This window comes from Vidua chalybeata, chromosome 7 (genome assembly GCF_026979565.1).
Source record: "Vidua chalybeata isolate OUT-0048 chromosome 7, bVidCha1 merged haplotype, whole genome shotgun sequence".
Lineage (NCBI taxonomy): Eukaryota > Metazoa > Chordata > Aves > Passeriformes > Viduidae > Vidua > Vidua chalybeata.
In genome coordinates this window covers 11,965,840-11,977,959 of record NC_071536.1, presented here as the reverse complement: position 1 = coordinate 11,977,959, position 12,120 = coordinate 11,965,840, and the positions used below count along the sequence as shown (strand labels likewise).

The window sequence follows — 12,120 nt, the reverse complement described above, 5'->3', positions numbered from 1 at the left end:
CCCTACTGGGACAAAATTCAGACCAAACTTTAGCAGCTCTACCTGAGAACAATAGTATAGGAACATTCTAAGGTGCTATTACAACAAAATATAATTCATGTATGTATCATATATATAAAATGCTACCAATATAGCACAATACTATAACCTGTATTATAGAGTTTCTGAAATAATATGCTTTTAAACCTGGCAGGCTTCTGCTTTCAAAGGGTATCTAATAATTGTGCTTCAACAGCACATCAGCTGACCATTTGTCAAGGACTAAATGTTTCTCCTCCATAGCAGTTAGCTATGATGGAGGAGTTTTCTCTTTCACTTTATAGCTGCCACTAGACACTTCTAAACAGACAGCTGTCTTTACTCATATGGTATTTCTACTTTGTATGTTCACAATGACTTGAAAATAAACCTGGAAAATATATGCTTACTATCCTCAAAAATTATTTATTAAATATAGACCACAAACCAGTATTTGATTTTGTATTAACAACTTTCAATGCTGTATTTTTCTGAAAGTTTTGAAGTCATTTAGTTCAGTTCATGACTGATTTGACATCTTACCTGCTTATTTGTTGGGACTCCTTGAGAAGATGATTCTGTAGGATTGGAAGACGGATAACTTTGTACTTTACTGCTGGCTGTTTTATTATCAGAGTTCTTGGCATTACTAGAGGACTTTCGGTTGTGCGTATTTTGCTTGCCAGTTGTTGCATGTGAGGTCATTGAAGAGAGCAGTAAACTACATGGTGTTCTTGAGGAATAGTTGTTCTTTGGGTGAGAAACTGTTAAAAAAGGCATTATGTGTTATCAGTTAAATGATCAACATCTAAACCAAAGGCTATATTCTTACCCTGCTTACAGTTAATTTTGGAAGCATTGTTTCAGTCTCACCTTAAATAATGAAGTAAGCTAACTTAAGCTAACTATTGAAGTAACTTGGTTGAAGTCACTCCATAGTGTTCTACACCTGTAAGTCTGCCTCACTGCAAAGCACTTCTGGAGATAGAAGACCCAATGTGGTGGCACTGCATTAAAACTGGAAGGAGCCTGGCAGAAGGCCAGGCTTTTGGCATCCAAGAGAACTTTACTTATTCCTCTCTAAAGGAAATGGGTAAAAAAGGTTCTTCTGTATCATGGGTAGCTATAAAAACTGGAACTGAATGTAATGCACTAATGCACTTTATGCAGACCACAGCAGTCTGCACCATCAGAAACTGCTGCTGCCCATCTCAGTATATTCCTACTCTCTACTTCTCCGTTTTGAGGTGGCCTAATTCACTAAGCACTGTCATGTTTGGATATGAAATGCACCCAAAATATCCTTGATTCCTCTCTGCATTTCTTCAAGCTGCCTTTGCAAAATGGCCCCCAAGCAGTCTTGAAGAGGATTCTGAGGCTAATTAAGTTCTTGATCTTAATTTGCTGTCCTGATTTTTCTGATTATGGAATTTTTCTGTTTCCTTCTGGTACAGATGACAAATTTGAGGCTCACTCCAGAGAGACACCTGTTGTTTTTATCTAAGAGGTACTTCTATTTTTTCATTTCTAGTACAGAGAAAGAAGATGAGGAATCATTTTAGTAACTAAGCATCATCTGTTAGGTTTTCTGAGGATCTCAGTCACTTACACCAACAGCTACTTCTCCCACTAGGTGTCCTCTTCAGAAAAACAATGCAATGATCTGCACATTGAACTGAATTTTCTCTCCTGAGTTCAATGAGGCCAACCATCCCTGAATTCTATTAATTCTCTCTCATCTAAAACAGACTGCTGCACATGGAAGCCCATATATAAACCCAGATGCTTGTAATAAAAATGTATTTTTAACAAAAAAGATGTACAAGGAAAGGATACTGGGCATTCTGATATACGCCAATCCAATTTTTTTTTCTTCCTGTTCTTCATTTTTAGTATATGCTGTCTGTGATCTCCTCATGCTAGAACATTCCTTTCTTTGCACAAGTTCTGTGGGTTTGATTATTGCTTTTGTTAAAGCCCTTAAGAGTGGCTGTTCTTAGCTATTGGACTTGTATAATCTCTTGTTTGAGGGGTATTTGCAGCTTCTAGCAGGGTATGGGTTTTAGTGAAAGACGATGCTAAGAGAAACATAATTTGCACTGAAAAGCTCTTGTCAAACACACCAATCATCACAAGTTGCTAAGGTCACTGAGGGCAAGTATGAGCAAAGTTCTTCAGACACTCAGTGCACTATCAGTCATTTCTAGGATGATACTGCTCCCCTGCTAATAGATGCTCTTCTGACTTCACTGACCTGATTTAAACAGGCCTGCATCAAACTATGCTTATGTAATGCTTTACTGAAATGAGGTATAAATAATTAACTTGCAGAATTAACTGCAGCTGGAAGTTATTTAGGAAAGTAGTTCAGTGAGTTTTAAAAAATGGTCTCTGGTTGTATCAATAGCAGCTGTGGTATTATTAGTCAAGACAATCCTTATGGAATTTTCAATCTCTTCTGCTTCAGGGTATTAGATAGGGTCTATGAGGTGATTGCAAACAATTAGATGCATTACTAGGAAGTTTGTGTCTTCCTCTGAAACATCCTGGGTTGGTTTCATTGAGACACAGGATATGGGGTTAGATGGAACTTCAAAGTGCTCTGCAAAAGCAATTCTTATGGTCTAATGAGTTAAACTGGTTATGCCTCCAAGCAGTCAGTTCTTTAGCTGTGCAGTCAGAAGCTTGTATTGGTAGACCATGTAGTACTTTCTCTGCTTCCTACTTTTAGGAACTACTTGAAAACATGAATTATTTTCTTTCTACCAAGATGCACTTGTTCAGTATTATTTTACCAGTTTTCCCTTGAATGGAATATCACAGGACACAGTAACATACTGGGCAAACCCTTATATCATTTACTTTGTTTTAAGGGGAAAAAAGCATGACATAGATGAGAAATAGGCTCCTATTTTAAAACAGGGACATATATTTGAAGCAAAAAATGTGAACTTGAATTTCCAAGCAGAAGGGCAGATGATTTAGAAACAGAAGCTTGGAGAAAAAGAGGCTGAGGGGAGACCCTACTGCTCTCTACAAGTACCTAAAAGGAGGTTGTAGCAAGGTGGGATCAATCTTTTCCAACCTTACTGATCCTGTCATTTGGGACTCTAGATGGCTCCTGAAAAACCCAGTGAATACTGTTAAAAAGCTGGGGAGTTACTTCTTAGCAGGAGAGATCTGAATTAGTCTCATAACATTATGCTCAAACACAGAAGCTTCCAATTTACTATTTATATATAAATTACTGAATTTGTGTATTCCCTAGAGTTGGGATCCTGTTCAGATTGAAAACTCCAACTTATCTGAGTAATACCTCGAAATCTCTGACAAAGATGGTACTGTGCATCTGCAGATGGAGTGTGCAGCCCAGGCACAGTGAGTCTAACATGTTGCAAACTGTTAAGTTGACTTGTGTGTGTTCAGCAGTCCTGCTGCATCCAGAGACACTAATCATATTGGGCTTGCTTCACACTCACACACTGGCAGCACATGTGCTGTCAGCTCTGCTGAACAGATATGTTTTGAGAAACTCAGTGAGAGGGATCATCAGCACTTACTTTCTCCACAGAGCTGAATCTGGGTCTTCAGCTGCTCTGTATCACAGGAAAATCGGGCAGACCTGCCCAGCTCTTCATCGTATTTCCGTTCACTCACGAAGTGCTGTAACAACAGACATGTTAACAGTGATTCACATTCTGAGCAAAAGACTGTATGGAGGGTGAAAGAACCAATCAATACTTAAGTTCACTTTAAGGCTCAACCCTGCCCTGTCCACAAGATCTCTGTGCGGAACCAAGGATTTTCCCATCCTCACTAAATTACATCTCACAGCCCAGTGATGGGTGGATCACTCTCACACTTGGGAAGTGGGTCATTTCAGCAGAGAATGTATGTTTGATCACTGAAGCTGAAGCTATCAGGTTTACTTGCTGAGTCTAAATGATACACAAACAGCAAAACTCCCCACTGTTACACTTAGGAGGGGATAGCTTACACTTCACTGATAGCATCTGTACACTGCTCAGAGGTGCTACAATGCTTTAAGAAGCTACACTTTCCCTATGGAAAACTATTTACCCCATGGCCCATAGCAGGAATAAACAGCCTGGGCATGTTAATGTGACAACTCTTGGCATTTCTGCAAATGGCTAAAATACCCAAACAGAAGTGAATGCCTGACCTTGATTTCAGCCCTGAGTTCAGAGAGTTGTGCTTCAGCCATCTGACTGGCTAGGTCTGCCAGTCTCTTCAGCTCCTCTGCTTTCTTCTGCCGAGCAGTCAGGATTTCCACTGCCAAATACCAATAGTCAGTCATTAATTCTAGGAAGGTAAATTGCTCTGTAATTTATTAGTCTTTGGGCATTAACATGGTACATCCCATGTGACACAAACACATGGACCACTGACTTCAACTGGATTTGCAATATGGTACTTGCACAGATTAAGTTGATCAGTATATTTCACTGAACTGCCTGATTTTGAAAAAGATCTGAAAATGGGATAGCTGTCAGAAAAAGTTAAACCAATCCTCCAACATTCAGTGAATAGGGGCAAAGACATGTTGTTTTGAGTTTTCTAGTGCTTTATTTGGAAGCATAAAAACAGGGAGCCTTCCAGAGACATGGAAAGAAGCATTACATTGAGTCACCAGCCTGTTTCTGAAGACATGCTGTATTTGATTTACACAGGGGAATTTCACTTCCTCTGAAAAAAACCTGTTCATATACAGTTTATGTTAAAGTCATTGGCATTGCAATTTTGCTTTTGCATATGGAATATACATATTTGCCATTTCATCAGCAAAACAGCATTGAAGAAAAACAGTCTTTATGAAAAAAATACTAAATATTCATTACTGCCTGTCTTGTATACTCTATGTAAGGAAGGGATGAGTAGTTATATTCTTATAGGGAAACATTAATCATAAACCACGAAGCAATGGTCTACTTGTACACAAGATAATATGACATTACAATTTTGGTGGAAATATATGCAAACTATTACCACAATGGTGACTCAGAGTAAAAGCAACAACTGATTAACTGGCTGATGGGATCAGTACTTATGGCAGAGAGGAATCAACATCTAAATGTAAAATAGTAACTATCATAGTCTTTTGTCTTGAACTTACACATACAGTCAGGGGGAGTGGTACTTAATGTAAATTATCCTAAGGACGAAGACTCCATTACAACAGTAGAGATTTTGGCTTCTTTACCTTCTTTTTGCCACAAATTTCCACAGCACACTTGACAAGTCATGTAACCAGCCTATACTTTTTAATGCTATTTTTAAAGGTGACAATTAATGATATTTCACAGTTTGTTTCTCAACCCATTATAATTTATTTAATCAGATAACACCTTCTTTTGAAAGCATTGTAGAGTCAATAAATAGCTGGGGCTGGAAGTGACCTTTAAAGGTCTCTAGTCCAACCCCCTGCAATCAGCAGGGGCATCTTCAGTAGATGGGGATGCTCAGAGCTTGACCTTGAATGCTTCCAGGGATGAAGATCTCCCCTCCTCTGAGAAACCTGTTCCAATGTTTCACTGAGTACAACATGGTCCAGCAGGCACAGGGAGACACAGCTGCAGCTGTGTGGGAGCAAACAAACTGTGCAACTGTAGAGGAGTGTGTATCACACATGGCAGGGAAGGCAGAGGGTGGTACAGTTCCTTTAGCCCTGCTAGTAAATCTGTGCCTACATTATTACTTATGCTAAGAACAGCTGCTGTCTTCCCAGCTGATCTTTTCAATTTCATTTTTTGTAGAATATGGTCCACGAGAGTGAGAAAATTTTATCATGTTAAATGAACAGTTTACCAGGTGCTTACCTTGTCCACTAGTTCTGTGTTACTGTTTATTCTAGGTAATGCTAATATTGTTCCTCCCCAAGATCAATATCCTCTTTGCTAAAGTGACTACCCAGACCATATGATCTCATCTCATACTGGCATTTATTTCCATGAGATGCCAGCCAAATACCCATGTTTTAAAAAAACCCTGAAATTATCATATTTGGAATTTTTCCTAGTGTTGACAGTAAGAATAAGATCACCCACTGTAAAACAGTCCTTGAGTGCAGCAAAGAGATATGAAAAGAAATAATATTCTAAATCTTGGTTAGCATGTTACAGTCCTGTAACAACTTTCTGCCTAAGTTTCTGAAGGCACTTTACAGCCTACAGCAGCCTTGAGAGACAACAGAAACCACACTGCTGGAGACAGGTACTGGGCCATCCACCACCATGCGTGGAGCTGACAGGGAAATGGGAACAGAACACACCATGTGCAAATGCAGCACTTTGCATGCTGGTAGGTAGGAATTAGGTTTACTTTCTACACAAGTTCCTGTAACTGGCCAAGATTAATGAAGGGGCCCTATAATACCATCAGCCCCGGACAGTGGATTTCCAAAATGTGGATTTATTTGTGCAGGTAGGTCTTAAAACTGTGTCTGCTGATCAGTGGGCATTCTACCATTGGTCTTCCTGGGAATGAGCGCATGTTCTGTAGCTGATTATGGCTACCTGGTATTTGGTAATCAAAGGTAACAAAAAACTGCTGATATATATCACTCCACAAGTCCTTCCCAGAATAACACAAAGTTTCAAATTCACATCTATTTCATGTTCTTCCCAGAAAACTAGCAAATAAAATTCAAAACACAAACTTTGCAAATCTTTGCTGTCATGACTTCGTACCTTCTAGTTTCTACACATCTACAACTGCAAGAGACTTGGACAGCAATAGAGAATTTAGAGCATTTCTTTCAACAAAAATTCAATTGTTATACTTTTGTAAACTAAGTGAGTTCTAAATGCAGATGAAGTATTCAAGAATGTTAAATGTATTTGTGACCCTTGGAAGGACCTTAAATTCACAAATCAATAAAAGGATTGTATGCATTCATATCAAGGACATTTTCATCTGCCAGGAAAAGTATAATTCTAACACTGCTTTGGTTAGAATTTGGTCTTCAATTTCTTGCTTAGCATTCTCTACTGAAACATGTCCCCCTGTATTTCCTGGGGGTAAATACAAACACTGAATCTTGGATGGAGTGTAAGACATATTGTGGTACCCTAATACAAGGCTCATCTTGCTCCCCCCCCTCCCCCACCAGAATATATATACATGAAAATGTAAAAACCAGAGACAACATGAAAGCCTGGAATCAGATTGACTCCCACAGATTATTAAGAAAACAGACTCCAGTGAAGATCTGTTTTTTTTTTTTTTTTAATTTTCTAATTCATAAGCTTCATCACTGTCCCTTAAAGCTATGCAAGGCAACACAATAACCTACTCCCCTACTCCCTAATTCCAGTATTCTAACTTATGTAGGTAATATAAGCAAGCAAAAAGTGATTGATAAATGGAAACAAAGTAATTAAATAACCATAGAAATGAGGAAAAAAGAGTGGTCAAAAAGCTCTGATAGGTAAGTTGAAGGAGTGAGTAACTCAAATCTAATTCCATATCACCTTTTGGTTTACCTTAATTTCATAATACTGAAATTTTGATGCACCATCCTCACAGAAACTACCATGGCACATCAAAGCCTTTTCTGCCTACATATATAGAGTGAAAGAGGATGGAATGGTGCTAACCAAATTTATGGATTGTGTTATTTTCTGCCAAACAAAACAACTGTTTCAACAGCATTCCAAAATTTCCCTGTGTATTTTTTTTACTTACTGGCTTCTTCTTTAACTTTATCAATTTCTGCCATTAATGACACTTCTTTGTCTACGATGCTAAAAAAGAAAAAAAAGAAAAAAATTTATTTAATTCATGCTGGAACTCCATCAAAATCAAAAGCTGTAACTACACACAGACTTCAGACATTAAAAATGGGCAGTTTTGAAGTGAGTAAGACTTAAAAAATTGAAGCTGAAGAAATACCTAGACAAGCCAGCCATAAAAAATTAGTGATAATGAGTGTGTGCTGCTTTACACAAACATCTCACTGGCCTTCCCACATATCTGCACAGATGTGGAAATCAGCCTCATTCAGCACAACAATCCTCAAATGACTAAACGGTCTGTTTCCTAATTAAGCCAGATACGCCATTGCTGCTACCCAAATCAATGCAGCTTAGGTCTCAGCACAAAACTAAGAATGAAACAAAATTAAAGACGTGTGGAATGAGATCTTTTTCTTCCTTAGAGATATTTTTGCAAAATATGTCAGGGTAAACAAGAAAATGGTGTGTGATGTAAATAAGCATTAAAGTATCTCCATAATAGAAGTCAGCTTCCTTACACCCTATTCCCTCCGGGACTGGGAAGGAGTTTTTCCGCTTTTACCTGGCCTTCCTAAAGGAACTGTGTGCCTCTCCTTTTACAAAAGCTTGGTGTGCAATCCCTGACAGTGCTTATAAGCTGTCAGAGTGCAACTGATCAGGTGGGTCTGCTGAGAGCAGACAGGACATGTGCTAAGTTGGTCCCATTATGAACACAGTGACACTGTCCAGTGGAGTAACATCCTGCAGAATGCTTTCCAGGGGACAGTGCTCTGGTGTGCCATTCTGTTTTCCTCTCACTAGAGTATTCTTAAAGTTAAGTTCACATTTAATTAAACACTACCAATGTTAGTGTTTGTGTTTGCATAAGTGAGTAAATTCAAGCAGCTGTGGGGAGGGAAATTGCAAAAAGTAGGTCAAACACCAGGAGTACATCTAGTTATGCACTCAAAGGAAGAGTGGAGCTCTCAACCCTGTTAGTAAAATCAACGTTAAACATTAGCTTTTGGACCCAGTGAAGACACTGAGTTAGTTATATGTGAACAGGCTTCTACTGAATGAAGATATTTCAGAAAACTTAAAACCCAAATTTTTGTCTAGAACATTCTTAGCAAGAAAGGGAAGACCCTGCAGAGTTCAGTGGGCAGTAAAGACAGACAGAAACTTAGAGAAATAATGACAGGTCCTTAACTAAAACAGGGAAAGATTGGTGAGCAGGCAGCGTGGGGAACACATGACAAACACACAGCTGACAACCAAACATTCACCAGCTACAACACATTCATGTGCATTCATCCTTCCTTGAAATCTTCCAACCAACCTCACACAGGAGGTTTGCAACAGAAGCTCTGCAGACTTCTGTCCTTGAGTTCTCCCAGTCTACCATGCCCCCTGGACAGGAGGCGACCTTTACACTGCCTCCCAGCAGCCAACAAGAGGGACAGGAGGTTGGCTGATGGCAAAGGCTGCAGCCAGACAACACAAATGCACTATAGCACATTTTTTTGTTTCATACACAGAAACAAGACTACAATTATTGTTTTAGCTTGTCAGATCAATTTAGTGTGACCTACACACCAGAGGAAATAAAACAGCAGGGTTTTTTTAGGGTAGAGCAAATCAGTTAAGAGGTAGTGATAATGGAAAGATATGATTGTTCCAATAGGCATTCCATCTCCAGGCATAAGCATTAAGCTTGAACACCAAATAAGCAGGTGATGATTCCAGCTTGCTAATACTAAATAGTCATAGATTCTCAGAATTAATCTATTTTCAATTAGCTTTTGTAACTACACGGTTTAATAAACTTCCTTGACTTTCACAACAGGTGGCTGAAACGAGTCTTTTAAGTTCTTACCTATTTCTATCCTCCACAACGAGAATCTAGTTATCTTTACTACTTTCTCTTAATTTAAAAAAAAACCCTGCAGATTTTTACTTTTTCTGTCTCTGTTATCAAAGCGTCTCCCTAGTGCACTACACAGGTTATATAAACATAAACTTTTGTCTGGAAAACATTCAAGCAACAAGGTCACAACAGCAGAGCTAATCAGAAGAGTGTTTTAGTGCAGCTCTTTCCAGGATTGTTCTCTCTGCACTCCAACAACAGGTCCTTAGTAAATTGGTGTCCCCCTAACATTTTATTTTGATGCTAAATAAAATCACTTTCAATACTAGAATGAAAACAAGGCCATAACAGTCCTGTATTTATCATATTTTATAGTCAAATCTTATCTGTTACTAGACAGTTTTCCACTCCTAATGTTTCATTTTGGTCTCTGACGAACACTTCAGGAAAGTGTTTGTATGTTGTAGCAGTAGAGGCCAGGACTGATGAATTTAAAGAATAACCACCTGAGTACTTCTTTTCTAGCTATAAACTAACATTGGAAAAATTAAAGAATAATACAAGAGAGAAACTGTTTGGTGCCTTTGTCCACGTAAGAAACTAAGTTTCTTTAACAGACAGACCTTGAAAAGATTTTCCTTCCCTGAAGACAATGCAGCTGTACTAATTTATATCAGCAGAGGACATGCCCTCTCTCTCTTTTGGCTAAAGGAAAGGAACATTAATTTTCATCTGGAAGCATACAACCACATTTCTCAGCTTGGAAACCATAAACTGCCATGTGTCATATATGGGGAAAGTTAATGTTTCTTTAGAAATGTCCTAGGCCAACCAGCACCAGCAAATGCAAAACAGAGTAATACTGCCTCCAACAAGAATTTATCAAAGTTATAAACAAATGAAAACTACAGACAGAAAACTGGAAAAAACCCTGGCCTGGGGAAAAAAAAAAAGACAAACGACAAAGAGAAATCTTAATGCTAACATATAGAAGGAGAAAGGACAAGAACAGTGTGGAAAAATCAATGGATCCAATCTTGTCCCTCATTCCTGCTAGTATCCCACTGTTTTCACACAAAGATCCAACAGTCACTTAAACTGAACAGCTCCTTAACTTAGGAGTTCAACCATTTTTAATGCATTTTCTGGAAAAATGCCCTGCTCAGCCTTAATACAGTGACTGTGATTAGACCACAGCAGAAGTGTTACTGAGAACTGCTTGAAGCTCAACACAGCAATACCTCCCAGGAAAGTATTTTCTTTTAATGCTTCTTACTGTCCTTTGGCACTAAAATGTTGTATCAAGTTGGTACACTCCAGTGCACAGCCCGCAGCCATTGGTGCTGTGAGAACTGGATACTGAGTGCTACAGGAACTTTCTGTACAATCAGGTATGATCAGATTTGAGCTCTAGCAGAACAAGGAACAGAATACATTTCAGATCTAAAAACACCTGAGGGAAAACATTCTGCTAATTCCTTCCTCTCCAGTTATGTTGTTTCTCTTGGGTTTTCTATAGCTGTTTGGAACCAGGTTTAAAATCATGAACATATTACTTTAGCTGATGTTCTGAAGGGTTCATAATCCTGTCAATTTTTTCTGATTACTCTGAGCATTAAAAATCTGAAAGGCATTGCTGAAGCTATGCCTTCTCCTCACCTTGAATATCAATAACAACACCTGAACATATTTCCACATACTATATGAGACTCTGGTGACAAACACACATCTCAGAACCACTTCTTTCTTTGAATGTACCTGAATCCATGCCCTAATCATCAGTCCATAGTTCCCCTGCCTGTAGTAGACCAAACACTGGGACTCAATTCCCCCTTTCACCCACCAGACTCAAGACATATCTGAATCAAGTGAGCCTTATCTTTATGACTCTATGACTGATGATGTAGAAAAGGCAAAGTAACATTACTACCTCTTTCTTTTTTGTCTCCCTTCACCACACCTGTCTCCTAAAGGGACTGATTTTTCCTTTTCTTACCCCTCACATTTTCAGGATTAGGACCTGGGTACCAAACTTGAGCTATCAGCACCATATCACTGTTCACCACAGGTGAGTATCTGCAGTTTGGAGCACAGGATTTAGCACTGTTTGAGCTTGAAATCCAGGTGAAATTTTGAAGTGGGGCTCAGGAAGGAGACAATTTTGTTGAGGGGACAGGGCAAAGCAGAGGGTTAACACAGAGGGCATGCAAATGAGACACAGCCAGTGCTGGTGCTGTAGAGATACGAGATGCAGCAGGAGAGACAGCAGCTCTCTAGGAATCATTTTGCTGAATTGATTTTGAAGGCAAAAACAGAAGTGCCCTATTCCTGGTCAAATGAACAGCACTCATACCTTGGCCTTACCAAGGCTGGCAAGATTCACACTGGTGTACAATGGCAAAAGAGCTGCAAATGCCAAACTACAATGAGCTGCTAGCACAGCAATGATAGGGGCAAATTATGCTGACAGCTGCTTCATTTCACAGTTTCATACTCAGAACA

At 39.0% G+C, this 12,120-nt stretch overlaps 1 protein-coding gene across 8 annotated transcripts in view; it reads right to left on the bottom strand.

The window, feature by feature from the left end:
* The window catches only part of SPATS2L (spermatogenesis associated serine rich 2 like), a 79,158-nt gene that overhangs the window by 2,590 nt on the left and 64,448 nt on the right, over positions 1-12,120 (bottom strand). For all 8 annotated transcript variants that reach the window (XM_053947917.1, XM_053947924.1, XM_053947921.1 and 5 more), the window contains 4 exons: positions 7,723-7,781; positions 4,202-4,311; positions 3,579-3,681; positions 562-782 (listed from right to left, as the gene is read on the bottom strand). In XM_053947917.1, coding sequence (XP_053803892.1) covers positions 562-782; positions 3,579-3,681; positions 4,202-4,311; positions 7,723-7,781 — 493 coding nt within the window. The remainder of the gene's footprint in view (positions 1-561; positions 783-3,578; positions 3,682-4,201; positions 4,312-7,722; positions 7,782-12,120) is intronic.